This window comes from Pseudophryne corroboree, chromosome 8 (genome assembly GCF_028390025.1).
Source record: "Pseudophryne corroboree isolate aPseCor3 chromosome 8, aPseCor3.hap2, whole genome shotgun sequence".
NCBI classification, from domain to species: Eukaryota; Metazoa; Chordata; class Amphibia; order Anura; family Myobatrachidae; genus Pseudophryne; species Pseudophryne corroboree.
The window spans coordinates 1,331,381-1,357,211 of record NC_086451.1 but is presented as its reverse complement, the minus strand read 5'-3'; the positions used below and the strand labels follow the sequence as shown (position 1 = coordinate 1,357,211).

Here is a 25,831-nt window from a genome sequence, read left to right as displayed (position 1 = left end):
TACGTATCGCACAGTGCAGCGCACATGTACAGCCGTCTCTCTGTCCCTACGTATCGCACAGCGCACATGTACAGCCGTCTCTCTGTCCCTACGTATCGCACAGCGCAGCGCACATGTACAGCCGTCTCTCTGTCCCTACGTATCGCACAGTGCACGTGTACCACCGTCTCTCTGTCCCTACGTATCGCACAGTGCAGCGCACATGTACAGCCGTCTCTGTCCCTACGTATCGCACAGTGCAGCGCACATGTACAGCCGTGTCTCTGTCCCTACGTATCGCACAGCGCACATGTACCGCCGTCTCTGTCCCTACGTATCGCACAGTGCAGCGCACATGTACAGCCGTCTGTGTCCCTACGTATCGCACAGTGCAGAGCACATGTACAGCAGTGTCTCTATCCCTACGTATCGCACAGTGCAGCGCACATGTACAGCCGTCTCTGTCCCTACGTATCGCACAGTGCAGCACACATGTACAGCCGTCTCTCTGTCCCTACGTATCGCACAGTGCAGCACACATGTACAGCAGTGTCTCTGTCCCTACGTATCGCACAGTGCAGCGCACATGTACAGCAGTGTCTCTGTCCCTACGTATCGCACAGTGCAGTGCACATGTACAGCAGTGTCTCTGTCCCTACATATCGCACAGTGCAGCACACATGTACAGCCGTCTCTCTATCCCTACGTATCGCACAGTGCAGCACACATGTACAGCAGTGTCTCTGTCCCTACGTATCGCACAGTGCAGTGCACATGTACAGCCGTCTCTCTGTCCCTACATATCGCACAGTGCAGCACACATGTACAGCCGTCTCTCTGTCCCTACGTATCGCACAGTGCAGCACACATGTACAGCAGTGTCTCTGTCCCTACGTATCGCACAGTGCAGTGCACATGTACAGCCGTCTCTCTGTCCCTACGTATCGCACAGCGCACATGTACAGCCGTGTCTCTGTCCCTACGTATCGCACAGTGCACGTGTACCACCGTCTCTCTGTCCCTACGTATCGCACAGTGCAGCGCACATGTACAGCCGTCTCTGTCCCTACGTATCGCACAGTGCAGCGCACATGTACAGCCGTGTCTCTGTCCCTACGTATCGCACAGCGCACATGTACCGCAGTCTGTGTCCCTACGTATCGCACAGTGCAGCGCACATGTACAGCCGTCTGTGTCCCTACGTATCGCACAGTGCAGCGCACATGTACAGCCGTCTGTGTCCCTACGTATCGCACAGTGCAGCGCACATGTACAGCAGTGTCTCTGTCCCTACGTATCGCACAGTGCAGCGCACATGTACAGCCGTCTCTCTGTCCCTACGTATCGCACAGTGCAGCGCACATGTACAGCCGTCTCTCTGTCCCTACGTATCGCACAGTGCAGTGCACATGTACAGCCGTCTCTCTGTCCCTACGTATCGCACAGTGCAGCACACATGTACAGCCGTCTCTCTGTCCCTACGTATCGCACAGTGCAGCGCACATGTACAGCCGTGTCTCTGTCCCTACGTATCGCACAGTGCAGCACACATGTACAGCCGTCTCTCTGTCCCTACGTATCGCACAGTGCAGCGCACATGTACAGCCGTCTCTCTGTCCCTACGTATCGCACAGTGCAGCGCACATGTACAGCCGTCTCTCTATCCCTACGTATCGCACAGTGCAGTGCACATGTACAGCCGTGTCTCTGTCCCTACGTATCGCACAGTGCAGCGCACATGTACCACCGTCTCTGTCCCTACGTATCGCACAGTGCAGTGCACATGTACAGCCGTCTGTGTCCCTACGTATCGCACAGTGCAGCGCACATGTACAGCCGTCTCTCTGTCCCTACGTATCGCACAGCGCAGCGCACATGTACAGCAGTGTCTCTGTCCCTACGTATCGCACAGTGCAGCGCACATGTACAGCCGTCTCTCTGTCCCTACGTATCGCACAGTGCAGCACACATGTACAGCCGTCTCTCTGTCCCCACGTATCGCACAGCGCAGCGCACATGTACAGCCGTCTCTCTGTCCCTACGTATCGCACAGTGCAGCGCACATGTACAGCAGTCTCTCTGTCCCTACGTATCGCACAGTGCAGCGCACATGTACAGCAGTCTCTCTGTCCCTACGTATTGCACAGTGCAGCGCACATGTACAGCAGTGTCTCTGTCCCTACGTATCGCACAGTGCAGTGCACATGTACAGCAGTGTCTCTGTCCCTACGTATCGCACAGTGCAGTGCACATGTACAGCCGTCTCTCTGTCCCTACGTATCGCACAGTGCAGTGCACATGTACAGCCGTCTCTGTCCCTACGTATCGCACAGTGCAGCGCACATGTACAGCCGTCTCTCTGTCCCTACGTATCGCACAGTGCAGCGCACATGTACAGCCGTCTGTGTCCCTACGTATCGCACAGTGCAGCGCACATGTACAGCCGTCTCTGTCCCTACGTATCGCACAGTGCAGCACACATGTACAGCCGTCTCTCTATCCCTACGTATCGCACAGTGCAGTGCACATGTACAGCAGTGTCTCTGTTCCTACGTATTGCACAGTGCAGCACACATGTACAGCCGTCTCTCTGTCCCTACGTATCGCACAGTGCAGCGCACATGTACAGCCGTGTCTCTGTCCCTACGTATCGCACAGTGCAGCGCACATGTACAGCAGTGTCTCTGTCCCTACGTATCGCACAGTGCAGCGCACATGTACAGCCGTCTCTCTGTCCCTACGTATCGCACAGTGCAGAGCACATGTACAGCCGTCTCTCTGTCCCTACGTATCGCACAGTGCAGCACACATGTACAGCCGTGTCTCTGTCCCTACGTATCGCACAGTGCAGCACACATGTACAGCCGTCTCTGTCCCTACGTATCGCACAGTGCAGCGCACATGTACAGCCGTCTCTGTCCCTACGTATCGCACAGTGCAGCACACATGTACAGCCGTCTCTCTGTCCCTACGTATCGCACAGTGCAGCGCACATGTACAGCAGTGTCTCTGTCCCTACGTATCGCACAGTGCAGCACACATGTACAGCCGTCTCTCTGTCCCTACGTATCGCACAGTGCAGCGCACATGTACAGCCGTCTCTGTCCCTACGTATCGCACAGTGCAGCACACATGTACAGCAGTGTCTCTGTCCCTACGTATCGCACAGTGCAGCACACATGTACAGCCGTCTCTCTGTCCCTACGTATCGCACAGTGCAGCGCACATGTACAGCAGTGTCTCTGTCCCTACGTATCGCACAGTGCAGAGCACATGTACAGCCGTCTCTCTGTCCCTACGTATCGCACAGTGCAGCGCACATGTACAGCCGTCTCTGTCCCTACGTATCGCACAGTGCAGCACACATGTACAGCCGTCTCTCTATCCCTACGTATCGCACAGTGCAGCGCACATGTACAGCCGTCTCTCTGTCCCGACGTATCGCACAGTGCAGCGCACATGTACATCCGTCTCTCTGTCCCTACGTATCGCACAGTGCAGCGCACATGTACAGCAGTGTCTCTTTCTCTACGTATCGCACAGTGCACATGTACAGCCGTCTCTCTGTCCCTACGTATCGCGCAGTGCACATGTACAGCCGTCTCTGTCCCTACGTATCGCACAGTGCAGCGCACATGTACAGCCGTCTCTCTGTCCCTACGTATCGCACAGTGCAGCGCACATGTACAGCAGTCTCTCTGTCCCTACGTATCGCACAGTGCAGAGCACATGTACAGCAGTGTCTCTGTCCCTACGTATCGCACAGTGCAGCACACATGTACAGCCGTCTCTCTGTCCCTACGTATCGCACAGTGCAGCGCACATGTACAGCCGTCTCTGTCCCTACGTATCGCACAGTGCAGCACACATGTACAGCCGTCTCTCTGTCCCTACGTATCGCACAGTGCAGCGCACATGTACAGCCGTCTCTGTCCCTACGTATCGCACAGCGCACATGTACCGCCGTCTCTCTGTCCCCACGTATCGCACAGCGCACATGTACAGCAGTGTCTCTGTCCCTACGTATCGCACAGCGCACATGTACCGCCGTCTCTCTGTCCCCACGTATCGCACAGCGCAGCGCACATGTACAGCAGTGTCTCTGTCCCTACGTATCGCACAGTGCAGCGCACATGTACAGCCGTCTCTCTGTCCCTACGTATTGCACAGTGCAGCGCACATGTACAGCCGTCTCTCTGTCCCTACGTATCGCACAGTGCAGCGCACATGTACAGCAGTCTCTCTGTCCCTACGTATCGCACAGTGCAGCGCACATGTACAGCAGTGTCTCTGTCCCTACGTATCGCACAGTGCAGCGCACATGTACAGCCGTCTCTGTCCCTACGTATCGCACAGTGCAGCACACATGTACAGCCGTCTCTCTATCCCTACGTATCGCACAGTGCAGCGCACATGTACAGCCGTCTCTCTGTCCCGACGTATCGCACAGTGCAGCACACATGTACATCCGTCTCTCTGTCCCTACGTATCGCACAGTGCAGCGCACATGTACAGCAGTGTCTCTTTCTCTACGTATCGCACAGTGCACATGTACAGCCGTCTCTCTGTCCCTACGTATCGCGCAGTGCACATGTACAGCCGTCTCTCTGTCCCTACGTATCGCACAGTGCAGTGCACATGTACAGCCGTCTCTCTGTCCCTACGTATCGCACAGTGCAGCGCACATGTACAGCAGTCTCTCTGTCCCTACGTATCGCACAGTGCAGAGCACATGTACAGCAGTGTCTCTGTCCCTACGTATCGCACAGTGCAGCACACATGTACAGCCGTCTCTCTGTCCCTACGTATCGCACAGTGCAGCGCACATGTACAGCCGTCTCTGTCCCTACGTATCGCACAGCGCACATGTACCGCCGTCTCTCTGTCCCCACGTATCGCACAGCGCAGCGCACATGTACAGCAGTGTCTCTGTCCCTACGTATCGCACAGCGCACATGTACCGCCGTCTCTCTGTCCCCACGTATCGCACAGCGCAGCGCACATGTACAGCAGTGTCTCTGTCCCTACGTATCGCACAGTGCAGCGCACATGTACAGCCGTCTCTCTGTCCCTACGTATTGCACAGTGCAGCGCACATGTACAGCCGTCTCTGTATCCCTACGTATCGCACAGTGCAGCGCACATGTACAGCCGTGTCTCTGGTCCCCGCCCCATAGGATTGTGCCAGCTATCTTTCTGTCTCGTAACTCGTATTGTGCCAGGTATCTGCTATTTATGTAGGCTTTAATGTATATGTGATACGCCTGCGCTCTAATGACGTGATATATATATATATATACCCCTATAGGCTGGAGTATCTGCAGCAGAAGCTTGGTAACAAAAACACTGATATTGACCGAAAAATTTTGACAAAGCAAATCCAGGAAACTGAACGTGAAATTGATGATATGAAGTAAGATTTACACTTATTTCTAGTTTCTATCAGTAACACAACACGGGGGGTCATTCCGAGTTGATTGCTCGCTAGCTACTTTTAGCAGCCGCGCAAACGCATAGTCGCCGCCCACGGGGCAGTGTATTTTTCTCTTTGCAGGAGTGTGAACGCCTGTGCAGCCGAGCGGCAGCACACACATTTTGTGCAGAACAAGACCAGCGCTGTAGTTACTTATCCTGTGCGATGATTGCGGCGACGAAGGTCCCGGAATTGACGTCAGACACCCGCCCAGCAAACACTTGGACACACCCAAGTTTTTCCACACACACCCAGAATACAGTCAGTTGACACCCACAAACGCCCTGTTCCTGTCAATCTCCCTGCGATCGGCTGTGCGAATGGAATTGTCGCTAGAAACAGTGTGCAACAACAATGCTCTTTGTCCCCATACGCCGCGCCTGCGCATTGTGGTGCATGCGCAGATTAGCTTCGTTCTGCCATAATCGCTGCGCTACGAAAATCCGTAGCGAGCATTCAACTCGGAATGACCCCCCAGGGTGCAGCAGATGTTCCACCACTCTGCTCCTAGCTCCAGATAAGAGTAAGGGGCCCATTTATCATAGTATATTCGCGGCTGGGTCCCCCAAAACACCCGTCTTCTTGGATAGCAGCAAATATTAACACCTGAATGTAAGAAGGAGGGACCACAGCGCTACCGGCTGCGCTCCCTCCACTGCCGCCCGTAGCCACCTCCCACATAGGTTTCTATTGGGAATTCGATGCTCCCAGATTTACCAAAATCCAGAATGTAATCCCGCATCTCCGACTGTCTGGGGATGGCAGGAGCCCATTGAAGCCTATTGGCGCACATCGCACTTGTAGTAATGAAACCCTCCCCGGAAGTAACCAGTGTATATGTGCAGTGCGCAGGATTCCCGGCAGCACATCGCACTTGTAGCCCTCCCCGGAAGTAACCAGTGTATATGTGCAGTGCGCAGGATTCCCGGCAGCACATCGCACTTGTAGCCCTCCCCGGAAGTAACCAGTGTATATGTGCAGTGCGCAGGATTCCCGGCAGCACATCGCACTTGTAGCCCTCCCCGGAAGTAACCAGTGTATATGTGCAGTGCGCAGGATTCCCGGCAGCACATCGCACTTGTAGCCCTCCCCGGAAGTAACCAGTGTATATGTGCAGTGCGCATGATTCCCGGCAGCACATCGCAGTACTTTCCTGCATGTGCCGGGTAATACATCCACACGATAGGATCGCATATTGCAGTAAGATCCCACCCAGGTCACATCCAGTGCGTGATCTGTGATAACTGAGCCCCTTTTATCTTAAGGCCGTGCTAAACCCTCTCACCCCTACAGCCGCACCACTTTTGTTCTTACCCGTAGTGACGCTTTGCTTCCTCATCAGACCATGGCTCAGTGGGATGGGGTTCTCCTTTGCTGCTGCACATGGCTTCCAGGTGCTTCTCTCCATTAGACCTCACTTTACCCACACGTAGGCCATAGTATCCCATTCCTGGCCTCACAATACACGCGTGACACAATGACATGTTCTGTATATAGAGGGATAACGGATCCACATCCTTCCGTTCATTATAAACCAGGAAGATGTGTCCCCTTCTCTATATTATACTAGGTGCAGCACCTGTTCCACTCGGGTGGAGGTCTGGGATATGGTAACATATAGGGTGGGGTGGAGGGAAAATGTCTTATACATGGAGAGATATTGTTCTCCCTGTGTATCCTGGTATGCTCTCTTTGGGAATAGAGGCGTGGGAGGTCACTCCTTGCCTATGTCGCCGGGTTCCTCTCTTTGGGAATAGAGGCGTGGGAGGTCACTCCTTGCCTGTGTCGGTGGGTTCCTCTCTTCGGGAATAGAGGCGTGGGAGGTCTCTCCTTGCCTATGTCGGTGGGCTCCTCTCTTTGGGAATAGAGGCGTGGGAGGTCTCTCCTTGCCTGTGTCGGTGGGTTCCTCTCTTCGGGAATAGAGGCGTGGGAGATCTCTCCTTGCCTGTGTCGGTGGGTTCCTCTCTTCAGGAATAGAGGCGTGGGAGGTCTCTCCTTGCCTATGTCGCCGGGTTCCTCTCTTTTGGAATAGAGGCGTGGGAGGTCTCTCCTTGCCTGTGTCGGTGGGTTCCTCTCTTCGGGAATAGAGGCGTGGGAGGTCTCTCCTTGCCTGTGTCGGTGGGCTCCTCTCTTTGGGAATAGAGGCGTGGGAGGTCTCTCCTTGTTTATGTCGGTGGGTTCCTCTCTTCGGGAATAGAGGCGTGGGAGGTCTCTCCTTGCCTGTGTCGGTGGGCTCCTCTCTTTTGGAATAGAGGCGTGGGAGGTCTCTCCTTGCCTGTGTCGGTGGGTTCCTCTCTTCGGGAATAGAGGCGTGGGAGGTCTCTCCTTGCCTGTGTCGGTGGGCTCCTCTCTTTGGGAATAGAGGCGTGGGAGGTCTCTCCTTGTTTATGTCGGTGGGTTCCTCTCTTTGGGAATAGAGGCGTGGGAGGTCTCTCCTTGCCTGTGTCGGTGGGTTCCTCTCTTCGGGAATAGAGGCGTGGGAGGTCTCTCCTTGCCTATGTCGGTGGGTTCCTCTCTTCGGGAATAGAGGCGTTGGAGGTCTCTCCTTGCCTGTGTCGGTGGGCTCCTCTCTTTGGGAATAGAGGCGTGGGAGGTCTCGCCTTGCCTGTGTCGCCGGGTTCCTCTCTTTGGGAATAGAGGCGTGGGAGGTCTCTCCTTGCTTATGTCGGTGGGTTCCTCTCTTTGGGAATAGAGGCGTGGGAGGTCTCTCCTTGCCTGTGTCGCCGGGTTCCTCTCTTTGGGAATAGAGGCGTGGGAGGTCTCTCCTTGCCTATGTCGGTGGGTTCCTCTCTTTGGGAATAGAGGCGTGGGAGGTCTCTCCTTGCCTGTGTCGCCGGGTTCCTCTCTTTGGGAATAGAGGCGTGGGAGGTCTCTCCTTGCCTGTGTCGCCGGGTTCCTCTCTTTGGGAATAGAGGCGTGGGAGGTCTCTCCTTGCCTGTGTCGGTGGGTTCCTCTCTTCGGGAACAGAGGCGTGGGAGGTCTCTCCTTGCCTGTGTCGCCGGGTTCCTCTCTTTGGGAATAGAGGCGTGGGAGGTCTCTCCTTGCCTATGTCGGTGGGCTCCTCTCTTTGGGAATAGAGGCGTGGGAGGTCTCTCCTTGCCTGTGTCGCCGGGTTCCTCTCTTTGGGAATAGAGGCGTGGGAGGTCTCTCCTTGCCTATGTCGGTGGGTTCCTCTCTTTGGGAATAGAGGCGTGGGAGGTCTCTCCTTGCCTGTGTCGCCGGGTTCCTCTCTTTGGGAATAGAGGCGTGGGAGGTCTCTCCTTGCCTGTGTCGCCGGGTTCCTCTCTTTGGGAATAGAGGCGTGGGAGGTCTCTCCTTGCCTGTGTCGGTGGATTCCTCTCTTCGGGAATAGAGGCGTGGGAGGTCTCTCCTTGCCTATGTCGGTGGGTTCCTCTCTTTGGGAATAGAGGCGTGGGAGGTCTCTCCTTGCCTATGTCGCCGGGGTCCTCTCTTTGGGAATAGAGGCGTGGGAGGTCTCTTCATGTCTTCCCGCAATGAGCGCCCTTTTACCCGTAGCACTGTCACAACCAAGTGAAGATTTTCTCTGAGGCATTGTGAAAGCTCACCAATAACGAACCGGTTACACACATTATTTATAGCTCTTTGATTTACATTTATAGATGCTAGTCCACAGAAGTAGTAATTCCCGACACTTACCTATGAATAAGTTTATCACAGTACACACGTGTCGCGATGTTCTGATTGGTCGCTATTGGTGTGTACGCCTGTCGCTGACTTTCTGAGAGCAGTGCAGGGGACCCATCCCACGGAGCTCCTGGCCAAAGCTTCCTGGCGACCGATTATGATGATTAGTAGCCTTGAACCTGCCTGGAAAAATGACCTACACAACGGTGACACCCGCATTACAATCTGCTCAGTGGTTTCGGAGTTTATCGCAATCAGACATCATATATAACAGGGGTGGCCAGACTTTTGGAGTCGGCGATCTACTTTGAAAGCTGAAAAGCTTTCGTGATCTACCTAGGTGTAATAATAGCGCGCGCCCAAAAAATGGGCGTGGCATAACAAAAAATTGGGCGTGGTATAACTTTAAAAGTGGGCGTGGTATAACTAAAAAAGGGACGTAGCCTTGCTGCACAGAGTGTAATGACTGTCTCGCACGAAATAACACATTGGCCCCCACAGGTAAAAACCTCAAACACATATGCCCCCACAGTGCCAGATATGCCCCCACAGTGCCAGATATGCCCCCACAGTGCCAGATACAGATATAACCCCACAGTGCCAGATATAACCCCACAGTGCCATATATGCCCCCACAGTGCCAGATATGCGCCCACAGTGCCAGATACAGATATAACCCCACAGTGCCAGATATAACCCCACAGTGCCAGATACAGATATAACCCCACAGTGCCAGATACAGCTATAACCCCACAGTGCCAGATACAGCTATAACCCCACAGTGCCAGATACAGCTAAAACCCCACAGTGCCAGATATAACCCCACAGTGCCAGATATAACCCCACAGTGCCAGATATAACCCCACAGTGCCAGATACAGATATGCCCCCACAGTGCCATTTGCCCACAGTGCTAGATTTGCCCCCACAGTGTCAGATACAGATATGCCCCCACAGTGCCATGTGACCACAGTGCCAGATACAGATATGGTCATTCTCTGCTTCCATTAGTGCTGAGCCTTCCCCTCCAAGACAATGTACCTTAACTGCCTGGTCTCCTGGATGGCTGGATCGCTGGCTGGCTCCCCACTGGGCTGGCACTGTCAGTGTGCCTGTTCCCGCCTGAGCTGACTGGATCAAACAAGATCCAACAGGCGCAGAGGCTCCTCAGTTCGCGTTCCCAATGATGCATAGCGCGGGTGCGCTGCTGACGTCACGACGTCACCCGCGCACATGCGCAATGCATCATTGGGAACGGGACTCACAGAGGTGGCATCTGGAATGCAGAAATTGGTCGCGATCTACCGGCGGGAGCTCCGCGAGCTACCGGTAGATCGCGATCGACCTTTTGGCCACCTCTGATATATAAGATGTAGAGAGAGATGAATAGTAACCGTCACCGTGTCATTATTTCCCTGAATAAATCATGGCTCATGGAATTTGTTTTTATGGCCCCAGAATCCTCGCGCACTTCCAGTGTCGTTATCATTTGTTCTGTGGGAGGAATATAATCCTCGTGTAACGGAGCTCCGTCTCCCTCTCTGTAGCTGTCTGACCTTATTACCAGCGAATATTAGGTCCTAGTGATTGGGATTTAGACGTCCCATGTAATTCCTGTCGTCGTTTTTTTTTTTTTTTTTTTTCTTCTGTTCTTTTTTTAAATTGTTTTCCAGCCAACTTCCAGAGGATGCATTGATGGGCCAAAGAAGTGATGAACATGACTGGGAAAAGATTTCTAACATCAATGTGAGTGGGGCTGAGACTTCTTTTCTAAGCGGCCCATAAACCTGCCAGATAAGACCCGTTACATGTCTACTATAAGGGGCTTCCCTGCTGCTTGTCTTGTGCCCAAGAACAGGTTACTGGTAAAAGGAGCAATAAAAGCGATCTAGTTATATTTTCCTGTTTATTTTAAACAAAGTGAAAAACCTATAAAAATGATCTTTAAAGGGCGCAGTAGAGTTACATTTCCTGCAGGTGTCACTCCTTCTAATGCACAGAGGTTCACGGAAATGGGTAGGTTAGTGTTATGAGGGTTGAGATAGCCGCTGGCAAAACATTCTGGGAATTGTAGTACAACAAAAGATGAGCAAAAATTATTTTGTTATCCAAATAAAACCAAGTTTATTCCAGTGGCAAATAAGAGATTGTGCACCCGCATGTGTTATGCTGGGAACTCAGGACTTTATTGCTTTATATTAAACTAGTCACCATGACCACACGCCGCTCCCTCCTCTGCTGCTCCCTCCTCTGCTGCTCCGTCCCGCGCCGCTCCCTCCTCTGCTGCTCCGTCCCGCGCCGCTCCCTCCTCTGCTGCTCCGTCCCGCGCCGCTCCCTCCTCTGCTGCTCCGTCCCGCGCTGCTCCCTCCTCTGCTGCTCCCTCCTCTGCTGCTCCGTCCCGCGCCGCTCCCTCCTCTGCTGCTCCGTCCCGCGCCGCTCCCTCCTCTGCTGCTCCGTCCCGCGCTGCTCCCTCCTCTGCTGCTCCGTCCCGCGCTGCTCCCTCCTCTGCTGCTCCGTCCCGCGCTGCTCCCTCCTCTGCTGCTCCGTCCCGCGCTGCTCCCTCCTCTGCTGCTCCGTCCTGCGCCGCTCCCTCCTCTGCTGCTCCGTCCTGCGCCGCTCCGTCCTGCGCCGCTCCCTCCTCTGCTGCTCCGTCCTGCGCCGCTCCCTCCTCTGCTGCTCCGTCCTGCGCCGCTCCCTCCTCTGCTGCTCCGTCCCGCGCCGCTCCCTCCTCTGCCGCTCTGTCCCGCGCCGCTCCCTCCTCTGCCGCTCTGTCCCGCGCCGCTCCCTCCTCTGCCGCTCTGTCCCGCGCCGTTCCCTCCTCTGCCGCTCTGTCCCGCGCCGCTCCCTCCTCTGCCGCTCTGTCCCGCGCCGCTCCCTCCTCTGCCGCTCTGTCCCGCGCCGCTCCCTCCTCTGCCGCTCTGTCCCGCGCCGCTCCCTCCTCTGCCGCTCTGTCCCGCGCCGCTCCCTCCTCTGCCGCTCTGTCCCGCGCCGCTCCCTCCTCTGCCGCTCTGTCCCGCGCCGCTCCCTCCTCTGCCGCTCTGTCCCGCGCCGCTCCCTCCTCTGCCGCTCTGTCCCGCGCCGCTCCCTCCTCTGCCGCTCTGTCCCGCGCCGCTCCCTCCTCTGCCGCTCTGTCCCGCGCCGCTCCCTCCTCTGCCGCTCTGTCCCGCGCCGCTCCCTCCTCTGCCGCTCTGTCCCGCGCCGCTCCCTCCTCTGCCGCTCTGTCCCGCGCCGCTCCTTCCTCTGCCGCTCTGTCCCGTGCCGCTCCCTCCTCTGCCGCTCTGTCCCGCATCTTCCCCTGTCACTCTGTGTATTCCAACACGGAATTATGGGCATCTTCCCCTGTCATTCCGCTTGGATGCACTCACGATCTTATAGAATGTTTGTTTGGGATCCTTTCTGGATTCTTTCGTGCAGACTGAAGACGCGGTTCTTGTTGTTAGAATATGATGAATGAAGTGGTTGTATGAGGGGAATATGTCGGATCAGATGTTGTGTTCTCTGCTATGAGAGCAGTGGGGGGAATTCATCCTTTCATATTGGGATGCCGCAATCCATTTTCTTCTTCGGGGTTAACCTTGTGGTTCTAGGTGGTAGGATCAGCTCCTGGGCACCGTACGTAGGTGGTAAGTGTTGTGGCAATGTGCTACACAGAGAGACTGCACCTAGGAGAGTTCCTTCATGTGTTGTCTTCCAGTTTGAAGGTGCTCAGAGTTCTAGAAGACTGAGGAGAGTCTGGCAAAACTACGAGCATCCGCATATTAACAAGGATCCATGGGATGAGGAGGAAATCCAGAAGTTACAGAAAATAGCGGAGAGTCATAACTTTGTCAACTGGGAAGAGATCGCGCAGGAATTAGGGGTGAGTACCCCAAAGACGCACACGCTTGTCACATACACACTGATATTCCTCTACATATACTGCACTGTCATCAACCGCAGTGTAAGTAGCAAAGTGTATATAAAGCCGCCATAAGAGTCTGCAATCCTGCGTGCTGCCCGGAGTGACACAAGATAGAGAATCCTCACCAGCTGGAGCAGCGTTAGGACTCTGACTGGAGACAGGGCAGGACGCACTTTATTACAGAGATGCCGCCTGTACCCACTGCCATTGTCTCCTCTCACAGACAGAGCGCACGGCGTTCCAGTGTCTGCAGAGATTCCAGCTCAGCAACAAAGAATTCAAGAGGAAAGAGTTCACTAAGGAAGAAGACGAAATACTGACGCACTTCGTCCAGCGAATGAGAGTTGGAGACCATATTCCTTACCGTAAAAGTGAGTGCTGGACGCCGCAAGCAATTTACGCAATTTCCTGTGATATACAAGACTCCAAACAATGCTCCATAAGTAGTTACTGGCCAGAAGAGGAGGAAAATCTAACCTAATATTTCATGTTCTAGGATAGTCTTTCAGTATAAACTTAGACACGACCAACGTTTGTCTTCATGTCAGAGGGTAGACTTTCATTGTCGCTATTGGTTACTTCCTCTGCTTTGTATGTAAGGCGACCTCTCGTTGCGTATGTCTGCTCAGCGCCTAATCTTCACCTTGCAATCTGTTTTCTATAGTTGCCTATTTCATGGAGGGTAGGGACCCCATGCAACTTGTCAGTCGGTGGTCAAAGTCGCTGGATCCCAGCCTGACGAAGGGGCACTGGAGCAAGACAGAAGATGAGGTAAGGCTTGTTCTTCCTGTCATAGAGAAATGGGAGAGTGATAGATACAAGTATTGCTGCGGAGTGAGCACCTACTGACCACAGTCTGTGACTTGAATGGGCAGGAGGGGAGGGGGGGACAGATGTGTCCTCACACTTCTGCTTAAACCAGGCCATATAGTGACACTGTAACTCAGCCACGCCAAATATGTGTCACTAATATATTAATAGTACAAGGATACATGGGCTGTTTGGGCTCGCGGCGCATGTACTTCTGTCTGGGTATTAATGACTGTTCTGATACGAGTGGCCACCCCACGCCTCCCGCCACATACTGTGCCTCATCTCAGACTTCATACCAGTGTCTGCGCGACGGGTCCCTGGTGCGCTGTGAGCGTCTTTGTGCTGCTCTGATACAACAATTTATTTAGCTTGGGGAAGTGATAAAGTAGCAGCCAATCAGACCCTTACTGCCATGTCACAGGCGGAGTTTGAAAAATGAGTTAGGAGCTGATTGGCTGCTACTTTATCACCAGCGAACTTAATTAATCTGCCCCACAATTTGGTAAAAGTACACCCCGCTACCCGTGGCAGGGCGTCGGTCATCTCAAGTGTCTAACGCCATACGGCACAAGCACACCGATGAATGAGGATAGAGGTGTATGGTGAACTGGCGTACGAGTAGCGATGATCTAGATCATGGTTCCATTGTCACTGTATTGCTGCTCCCTACACATTCAGTCTATGGTTATCAGGAGGCCAGATATGGGCCGTCTTACAGCAGTATAGGCCCCTGGGCCAAGCCCCTACCCACCCTCCAGCCATGGGTGCTATCGGAGGTGTCTGTGACGTCCTGCGGGGGCGCTCTGTCTTCTGCTCCGCATCTAGGACCCTGTGATTACTGGTGATCTCTCCTTTACTGAAGGAATGGGGGGGGAGGGGGGGGGGGGGGGACTTAACTGTAGAAGGGGGCATTGGGCTGAACCGAGGGTCCCTGGTACATGACTTGCAGGGTAGTAAGGGGTGTGTAATACAGGGGAATGGGTGGATAGTGGAGTAGTTCTCATCATTTTCTGGTGGTAGGACAGCTTGCTTGACCATGAATATCCCTTACAATTGCGTAGTAAAGTACAGAGTCCCACCATTCAGGGGGTACAGGGGTCGTGGGGATCGGGGTTCATGAGCTGAAGCAATCCACCGACAAATATATAAACCTGTATCTCAGGCGTGTGTAGCTGGAGCAGGGACCGGCTGCTGGAACGCTGATATCTCTGGTTCTGGGTATAGGAGAGACAAGCGGCCCGTGTCCAGTGAAAGGGGAGAGTTGCAGCTTTTATCTTATATACTCAGAAAGATTCTATGTCAGTCAGAACCGGAGATAACTGTCCAGGAAGAGCAATTAACGGGCTCGGACAGGGACTGCGACTTGGAAGTCTGATAGCTCTGGTTCCCTAGGGACTATGGCCCTTACACTTCTGGGGCCCTTGGACAACTGGCCAGTAAGTACAAGGGGAAAGATGGCCCTGCGCCAGATGCAGCTATATTAACAAGTGATGAAACGTATTCTTTGTTAATTGTTCTTCACATTTCTGCGAGTTCTGCTGTTTGGAATAAATGTTAATATTATATATCTTCCCTATTTACCTTCAGATGTTACTGAAAGCGGTCGCTAAACATGGCGAGAAAGAATGGTACAAAATCCGTCTGGAGGTTCCGGGGAGGAGCGACATCCAGTGCAGAGAGAGGTACGGCTGCCAGAAGCCTCAGGGTGACATCACTGTGCGGATATACCGGTGTCAGGGTGACATCACTGTGCGGATATACCGGTGTCAGGGTGACATCACTGTGCGGATATACCGGTGTCAGGGTGACATATAGATATCACTGTGCGGATATACCGGTGTCAGGGTGACATCACTGTGCGGATATACCGGTGTCAGGGTGACATCACTGTGCGGATATACCGGTGTCAGGGTGACATATAGATATCACTGTGCGGATATACCGGTGTCAGGGTGACATCACTGTGTGGATATACCGGTGTCAGGGTGACAGAGATATCACTGTGCGGATATACCGGTGTCAGGATGACATCACTGTGCGGATATACCGGTGTCAGGATGACATCACTGTGCGGATATACCGGTGTCAGGGTGGCATATAGATATAACTGTGCGGATATACCGGTGTCAGGGTGGCATATAGACATCACTGTGCGGATATACCGGTGTCAGGGTGTCATCACTGTGCGGATATACCGGTGTCAGGGTGTCATCACTGTGCGGATATACCGGTGTCAGGGTGTCATCACTGTGCGGATATACCGGTGTCAGGGTGACATCACTGTGCGGATATACCGGTGTCAGGGTGTCATCACTGTGCGGATATACCGGTGTCAGGATGACATCACTGTGCGGATATACTGGTGTCAGGGTGTCATCACTGTGCGGATATACCGGTGTCAGGGTGACATCACTGTGCGGATATACCGGTGTCAGGGTGACATATAGATATCACTGTGCGGATATACTGGTGTCAGGGTGACATATAGATATCACTGTGCGGATATACTGGTGTCAGGGTGACATATAGATATCACTGTGCGGATATACCGGTGTCAGGGTGACATCACTGTGCGGATATACCGGTGTCAGGGTGACATCACTGTGCGGATATACCGGTGTCAGGGTGACATATAGATATCACTGTGCGGATATACTGGTGTCAGGGTGACATATAGATATCACTGTGCGGATATACTGGTGTCGGGGTGACATATAGATATCACTGTGCGGATATACTGGTGTCAGGGTGACATCACTGTGCGGATATACCGGTGTCAGGGTGACATATAGATATCACTGTGCGGATATACCGGTGTCAGGGTGACATCACTGTGCGGATATACCGGTGTCAGGGTGACATATAGATATCACTGTGCGGATATACTGGTGTCAGGGTGACATATAGATATCACTGTGCGGATATACTGGTGTCAGGGTGACATATAGATATCACTGTGCGGATATACTGGTGTCAGGGTGACATATAGATATCACTGTGCGGATATACTGGTGTCAGGGTGACATCACTGTGCGGATATACTGGTGTCAGGGTGACATATAGACATCACTGTGCGGATATACCGGTGTCAGGGTGACATCACTGTGCGGATATACCGGTGTCAGGGTGACATATAGATATCACTGTGCGGATATACTGGTGTCAGGGTGACATATAGATATCACTGTGCGGATATACTGGTGTCAGGGTGACATATAGATATCACTGTGCGGATATACCGGTGTCAGGGTGACATCACTGTGCGGATATACTGGTGTCAGGGTGACATATAGATATCACTGTGCGGATATACTGGTGTCAGGGTGACATATAGATATCACTGTGCGGATATACTGGTGTCAGGGTGACATCACTGTGCGGATATACCGGTGTCAGGGTGACATATAGATATCACTGTGCGGATATACCGGTGTCAGGGTGACATCACTGTGCGGATATACCGGTGTCAGGGTGACATCACTGTGCGGATATACCGGTGTCAGGGTGACATATAGACATCACTGTGTGGATATACTGGTGTCAGGGTGACATATAGACACATCACTGTGCGGATATACTGGTGTCAGGGTGACCTCACTGTGCGGATATATCGGTGTCAGGGTGACATATAGACATCACTGTGCGGATATACCCGTGTCAGGGTGACATATAGATATCACTGTGCGGATATACCGGTGTCAGGGTGACATATAGATATCACTGTGCGGATATACTGGTGTCAGGGTGACATCACTGTGCGGATATACCGGTGTCAGGGTGACATATAGACATCACTGTGCGGATATACCGGTGTCAGGGTGACATCACTGTGCGGATATACTGGTGTCAGGGTGACATATAGATATCACTGTGCGGATATACTGGTGTCAGGGTGACATATAGATATCACTGTGCGGATATACCGGTGTCAGGGTGACATATAGATATCACTGTGCGGATATACTGGTGTCAGGGTGACATCACTGTGCGGATATACCGGTGTCAGGGTGACATATAGATATCACTGTGCGGATATACCGGTGTCAGGGTGACATATAGACATCACTGTGCGGATATACTGGTGTCAGGGTGACATATAGACATCACTGTGCGGATATACCGGTGTCAGGGTGACATCACTGTGCGGATATACTGGTGTCAGGGTGACATATAGATATCACTGTGCGGATATACTGGTGTCAGGGTGACATATAGATATCACTGTGCGGATATACCGGTGTCAGGGTGACATATAGATATCACTGTGCGGATATACTGGTGTCAGGGTGACATATAGATATCACTGTGCGGATATACTGGTGTCAGGGTGACATATAGACATCACTGTGCGGATATACCGGTGTCAGGGTGACATATAGACATCACTGTGCGGATATACTGGTGTCAGGATGACATCACTGTGCGGATATACTGGTGTTAGGGTGACATATAGACATCACTGTGCGGATATACTGGTGTCAGGGTGACATATAGACATCACTGTGCGGATATACCGGTGTCAGGGTGACATCACTGTGCGGATATACCGGTGTTAGGGTGACATATAGACATCACTGTGCGGATATACTGGTGTCAGGGTGACATATAGACATCACTGTGCGGATATACCGGTGTCAGGGTGACATCACTGTGCGGATATACTGGTGTCAGGGTGACATATAGATATCACTGTGCGGATATACTGGTGTCAGGGTGACCTATAGATATCACTGTGCGGATATACTGGTGTCAGGGTGACATATAGATATCACTGTGCGGATATACCGGTGTCAGGGTGACATATAGACATCACTGTGCGGATATACTGGTGTCAGGGTGACATCACTGTGCGGATATATCGGTGTCAGGGTGACATATAGACATCACTGTGCGGATATACCGGTGTCAGGGTGACATATAGACATCACTGTGCGGATATACTGGTGTCAGGGTGACATCACTGTGCGGATATACCTGTGTCAGGGTGACATATAGACATCACTGTGCGGATATACTGGTGTCAGGGTGACATATAGACATCACTGTGCGGATATACTGGTGTCAGGGTGACATCACTGTGCGGATATATCGGTGTCAGGGTGACATATAGACATCACTGTGCGGATATATTGGTGTCAGGGTGACATATAGACATCACTGTGTGGATATACCGGTGTCAGGGTGACATATAGACATCACTGCGGATATACTGGTGTCAGGGTGACATCACTGTGCGGATATATCGGTGTCAGGGTGACATATAGACATCACTGTGCGGATATACCGGTGTCAGGGTGACATATAGACATCACTGTGCGGATATAACGGTGTCAGGATGACATCACTGTGCGGATATACCGGTGTCAGGGTGACATATAGACATCACTGTGCGGATATACTGGTGTCAGGGTGACATCACTGTGCGGCTATATCGGTGTCAGGGTGACATATAGACATCACTGTGCGGATATACCCGTGTCAGGGTGACATCACTGTGCGGATATACCGGTGTCAGGGTGACATATAGATATCACTGTGCGGATATACCGGTGTCAGGGTGACATATAGATATCACTGTGCGGATATACCGGTGTCAGGGTGACATATAGATATCACTGTGCGGATATACCGGTGTCAGAGTGACATATAGATATCACTGTGCGGATATACTGGTGTTAGGGTGACATATAGATATCACTGTGCAGCTATACCCGGTGTAAGGGTGACATATAGACATATTGTTAGCTGTGTATGATGGCGTATTATCAGGCTGTATTACATATGATGGCGTTCTGTGTGACGTTTATATTGTGTACGATGGCGTATTATCAGGCTTTATTACATGTGATGGCGTTCTGTGTGACGGTTATATTGTTAGCTGTGTACGATGGCGTATTATCAGGCTGTATTACATGTGATGGCGTTCTGTGTGACGTTTATATTGTGTATGATGGCGTATTATCAGACTGTATTACATATGATGGCGTTCTGTGTGACGTTTATATTGTGTATGATGGCGTATTATCAGACTGTATTACATATGATGGCGTTCTGTGTGACGTTTATATTGTGTACGATGGCGTATTATCAGGCTGTATTACATATGATGGCGTTCTGTGTGACGGTTATATTGTGTACGATGGCGTATTATCAGGCTGTATTACATGTGATGGCGTTCTGTGTGACGGTTATATTGTTAGCTGTGTACGATGGCGTATTATCAGGCTGTATTACATGTGATGGCGGTCTGTGTGACGTTTATATTGTTAGCGTTGTATGATGGCGTATTAGGCTGTATTACATGTGATGGCGTTCTGTGTGACGTTTATATTGTGTACGATGGCGTATTATCAGACTGTATTACATGTGATGGCGTTCTGTGTGACGTTTATATTGTGTATGATGGCGTATTATCAGACTGTATTACATATGATGGCGTTCTGTGTGACGGTTATATTGTTAGTTGTGTATGATGGCGTATTATCAGGCTGTATTACGTATGATGGCGTTCTGTGTGACGTTTATATTGTGTATGATGGCGTATTATCAGGCTGTATTACATATGATGGCGTTCTGTGTGACGGTTATATTGTTAGATGTGTATGATGGCGTATTATCAGGCTGTATTATGTATGATGGCGTACTGTGTGACGGGTATATTGTTAGTTGTGTATGATGGCGTATTATCAGACTGTATTACATATGATGGCGTTCTGTGTGTCCGATCTTTTAGGTATTACAAGGGTCTCCACAAGGATGTGAAAAAGGGCAAATGGAGTGAGGAAGAACGGGAGAAACTGATTGCACTTACTGAAAAGTACGGCGTAGGTAAGTCGCTGTCTGGTGTAGGTCTCCGCTCTCCCTGGGATTCTCAGTGTATGTATATAGCATAAAGGGGATCCAGTGTCCTCTATACACAGCCGCTTCCTGTCACCCGCTCCATCGCGTTTCAGGAAGCCTTGAGGAAGGGAATTGTATCCTGAAACGCGTTGGGCAGGCGACAGGAGTGCTGCTGTGTATCTAATTGGAGTGGATCCTGACTCCAGAGACCGGTACCGGAGCCTACAACGCTATTACATCAGTTTTGGCCACCTTACATTGGAATCCGGTGACCCCCGACCTGCCTCGTTTTTACTTACTTTATTTGCTATATGATAATTAAGAGAATAAGTTGTTACATATTATGCTATATTGTCTTTATGAGTATACGTTATATACGCTATATTGTACGTATGTTCTCAACCTATATTTTATACATATGTTGAGAATCCCACGAAGCACCAGAGAGCAACAGGAACTTCTATTCTTTATACCCCTTTCACTTTCACTATTGTTATTGTAGTGGAACCTTGATCAGGAGGTGCTGCAGCAGCTGTATCTCTTACATCAGCCTCTGTCATTCCCCTCCTGTCTGGTATATATACCCATGTACCTCTTATTTTTATATCTGTGATTGGTATCTGGCAGGTCACTGACCCTCTGCGTGACCTCCTGTCTTGTATACAGTGCATACAGAAAGTATTCACAGCGCTTCACTTTTTCCACATTTTGTTATGTTAGTCTTATTCCAAAATGGAATGAATTATTTTTTTCTCTCAAAATTCTACACACAACACCCCATAATGACAACGCGAAAAAAGGTTTAGTTTTTTTTTTTTTAGATTTTTGCGAATTTATTAAAAATAAAAAATATATAAAATCACATGTACATAAGTATTCACAGCCTTTGCCATGAAGCTCAAAAGTGAGCTCAGATGCATCCTGTTTCCACTGATCACCCTTGATACGTTCCTACAGCTTAATTGGAGTCCACCTGTGGTAAAGTCAGATGATTGAACATGATTTGGAAAGGCGCACACCTGTCTATATAAGGTTCCACACTTGACAGTGCATGTCTAAGCACAAACCAAGCATGAAGTCAAAGGAATTGTCTGTAGACCTCCGAGACAGGATTGTCTCGAGGCACAACTCTGGGGAAGGGTACAGAAAAATATCTGCTGCTTTGAAGGTCCCAATGAGCACAGTGGCCTCCATCATCCATAAATGGAAGAAGTTTGGAACCACCAGGACTCTTCCTAGAGCTGGCCGGCCGTCTAAACTGAGTGATTGGGGGAAAAAGGGCCCTAGTCAGGGAGGTGTCCAAGAACCCGATGGTCACTCTGTCAGAGCTACAGCATTCCTCTGTGGAGAGAGGAGAACCTTCCAGAAGGACAACCATCTCTGCAGCAGTCCACCAATCAGGCCTGAATGGTAGAGTGGTCAGACGGAAACCTCTCCTTAGTAAAAAGCACACGGCAGCCCACCTGGAGTTTGCCAAAATGCACCTGAAGGATTCTCAGACCATGAGTAACAAAATTCTCTGGTCTGATGAGACAAAGATTGAACTCTTTGGCGTGAATGCCAGGAGTCATGTTTGGAGGAAACCAAACTCTGCTCATTCCCAGGCCAATACCATCCCTACAGTGAGGCATGGTGGTGGCAGCATCATGCTGTGGGGATGTTTTCAGTGGCAGGAACTGGGAGACTAGTCAGGATAGCGGGAAAGATGAATGCAGCAATGTACAGAGACATCCTGGATATAAACCTGCTCCAGAGCCCTCTTGACCTCAGACTGAGGCGACGGTTTTATCTTTCAGCAGGACAACGACCCTAAGCACACAGCCAAGATATCACAGGAGTGGCTTCAGGACAACTCTGTGAATGTGAGTGGCCCAGCCAGAGCCCAGACTTGAATCTGATTGAACATCTCTGGAGAGATGTGAAAATGGCCGTGCACCGACGCTTCCCATCCAACCTGATGGAGCTTGAGAGGTGCTGCAAAGAGGAATGGGCAAAACTGCCCAAAGATAGGTGTGCCAAGCTTGTGGCATCATATTCAAAAAGACTTGAGGCTGTAATTGCTGCCAAAGGTGTGTCAACAAAGTATTGAGCAAAGGCTGTGAATACTTATGTACATGTGATTTCTTAGTTTTTTATTTTTAATACATTAGCAAAAATCTCTTTTTTCACGTTGTCATTATGGGGAATTATGTGTAGAATTCTGAGGGAAATTTTTTTTTTATTCCAAATTGGAATAAGGCTGTAATATAAGAAAATGTGGAAAAAGTGAAGCGCTGTGAATACTTTCCGGATGCACGGAATATACCAATGTACCTCTGTTCTTATATATCTGTAATTGGTATCTGGCAGGTCACTGGACAAAAATAAGCAAAGAGTTAACACAGCGGAATGGCGCCCAGTGCCTGAGCAAGTGGAAACACCTTAGAGGTTACTACAAGGTATGAAAATACATTAAATGATTGGAAGATGACATATTGCGCCATACCACTTACTGTAACTTAGACGTTCCGCCATGGGTAGCAGTGTATACTTAATTGCAAATACGATGCTCTCAGTCAACTAGATTAGTACTTGCGTCGGACTGAAGTGTGTATAACGTCGCAGATTAAGCATAACGCTATGTGGTGGAGACGAGACGCAGACCCTCATTTTGCGTTTTGCAACCAGACTTGGCTGCATACAGAAGTACATACACTACTAACCCAAATAGTCTGTTTACCTTCACATTGTGCTTCCCTCTTACTGTATGATTACCATCACCTGTGCTGTACCTTAATACTGACCCAGTGCTCATACCTATGTCATACCTCCCAACATGACCTCTCCAGGAGGGGACACAATGCTCTGCTCCTGCTCTTCCCTCTTACTGTATGATTACCATCACCTGTGCTGTACCCTAATACTGACCCAGTGCTCATACCTATGTCATACCTCCCAACATGACCTCTCCAGGAGGACACAATGCTCTGCTCCTGCTCTTCCCTCTTACTGTATGATTACCATCACCTGTGCTGTACCCTAATACTGACCCAGTGCTCATACCTATGTCATACCTCCCAACATGACCTCTCCAGGAGGACACAATGCTCTGCTCCTGCTCTTCCCTCTTACTGTATGATTACCATCACCTGTGATGTACCCTAATACTGACCCAGTGCTTATACCTATGTCATACCTCCCAACATGACCTCTCCAGGAGGACACAATGCTCTGCTCCTGCTCTTCCCTCTTACTGTATGATTACCATCACCTGTGCTGTACCCTAATACTGACCCAGTGCTCATACCTATGTCATACTTCCCAACATGACCCTATCCAGGAGGACACAATGCTCTGCTCCTGCTCTTCCCTCTTACTGTATGATTACCATCACCTGTGCTGTACCCTAATACTGACCCAGTGCTCATACCTATGTCATACCTCCCAACATGACCCTCTCCAGGAGGACACAATGCTCTGCTCCTGCTCTTCCCTCTTACTGTATGATTACCATCACCTGTGCTGTACCCTAATACTGACCCAGTGCTCATACCTATGTCATACCTCCCAACATGACCCTCTCCAGGAGGACACAATGCTCTGCTCCTGCTCTTCCCTCTTACTGTATGATTATCATCACCTGTGCTGTACCCGAATACTGACCCAGTGCTCATACCTATGTCATACCTCCCAATATGACCATCTTCAGGAGGACACAATGCTCTGCTCCTGCTCTTCCCTCTTACTGTATGATTACCATCACCTGTGCTGTACCCTAATACTGACCCAGTGCTCATACCTATGTCATACCTCCCAACATGACCCTCTCCAGGAGGACACAATGCTCTGCTCCTGCTCTTCCCTCTTACTGTATGATTACCATCACCTGTGCTGTACCCTAATACTGACCCAGTGCTCATACCTATGTCATACCTCCCAACATGACCTCTCCAGGAGGACACAATGCTCTGCTCCTGCTCTTCCCTCTTACTGTATGATTACCATCACCTGTGCTGTACCCTAATACTGACCCAGTGATCATACCTATGTCATACCTCCCAACATCACCTCTCCAGGAGGACACAATTCTCTGCTCCTGCTCTTCCCTCTTACTGTAAGATTACCATCACCTGTGCTGTACCCTAATACTGACCCAGTGCTCATACCTATGTCATACCTCCCAACATGACCTCTCCAGGAGGACACAATGCTCTGCTCCTACACTTCCCTCTTACTGTATGATTACCATCACTTGTGCTGTACCCTAATACTGACACAGTGCTCATACCTATGTCATACCTCCCAACATGTCCCTCTCCAGGAGGACACAATGCTCTGCTCCTGCTCTTCCCTCTTACTGTGTGATTACCATCACCTGTGCTGTACCCTAATACTGACCCAGTGCTCATACCTATGTCATACCTCCCAACATGACCTCTCCAGGAGGACACAATGCTCTGCTCCTGCTCTACCCTCTTACTGTATGTTATATCTGCAGTGCAGCAGGACTCCCCCAGGCTTACTGTATGTTATATCTGCAGTGCAGCAGGACTCCTCCAGGCGCACTATATGTTATATCTGCAGTGCAGCAGGACTCCTCCAGGCTTACTGTATGTTATATCTGCATGCAGCAGGACTCCTCCAGGCTTACTGTATGTTATATCTGCAGTGCAGCAGGACTCCTCCAGGCTTACTGTATGTTATATCTGCAGTGCAGCAGGACTCCTCCAGGCGTACTATATGTTATATCTGCAGTGCAGCAGGACTCCTCCAGGCTTACTGTATGTTATATCTGCATGCAGCAGGACTCCTCCAGGCTTACTGTATGTTATATCTGCAGTGCAGCAGGACTCCTCCAGGCTTACTGTATGTTATATCTGCAGTGCAGCAGGACTCCTCCAGGCTTACTGTATGTTATATCTGCAGTGCAGCAGGACTCCTCCAGGCTTACTGTATGTTATATCTGCAGTGCAGCAGGACTCCTCCAGGCTTACTGTATGTTAGATCTGCAGTGCAGCAGGACTCCTCCAGGCTTACTGTATGTTAGATCTGCAGTGCAGCAGGACTCCTCCAGGCTTACTGTATGTTAGATCTGCAGTGCAGCAGGACTCCTCCAGGCGTACTGTATGTTATATTTGCAGTGCAGCAGGACTCCTCCAGGCTTACTGTATGTTATATCTGCAGTGCAGCAGGACTCCTCCA

At 51.0% G+C, this 25,831-nt stretch overlaps 1 protein-coding gene across 2 annotated transcripts in view; it reads left to right on the top strand.

Moving 5' to 3' along the window:
* The window catches only part of SNAPC4 (small nuclear RNA activating complex polypeptide 4), a 164,652-nt gene that overhangs the window by 37,329 nt on the left and 101,492 nt on the right, over positions 1-25,831 (top strand). For both annotated transcript variants that reach the window (XM_063935815.1, XM_063935816.1), the window contains exons 8-15: positions 5,288-5,392; positions 10,770-10,842; positions 12,791-12,955; positions 13,221-13,368; positions 13,662-13,768; positions 15,398-15,492; positions 20,544-20,638; positions 23,000-23,088. In XM_063935815.1, the coding sequence (XP_063791885.1) occupies positions 5,288-5,392; positions 10,770-10,842; positions 12,791-12,955; positions 13,221-13,368; positions 13,662-13,768; positions 15,398-15,492; positions 20,544-20,638; positions 23,000-23,088 (877 nt within the window). The remainder of the gene's footprint in view (positions 1-5,287; positions 5,393-10,769; positions 10,843-12,790; positions 12,956-13,220; positions 13,369-13,661; positions 13,769-15,397; positions 15,493-20,543; positions 20,639-22,999; positions 23,089-25,831) is intronic.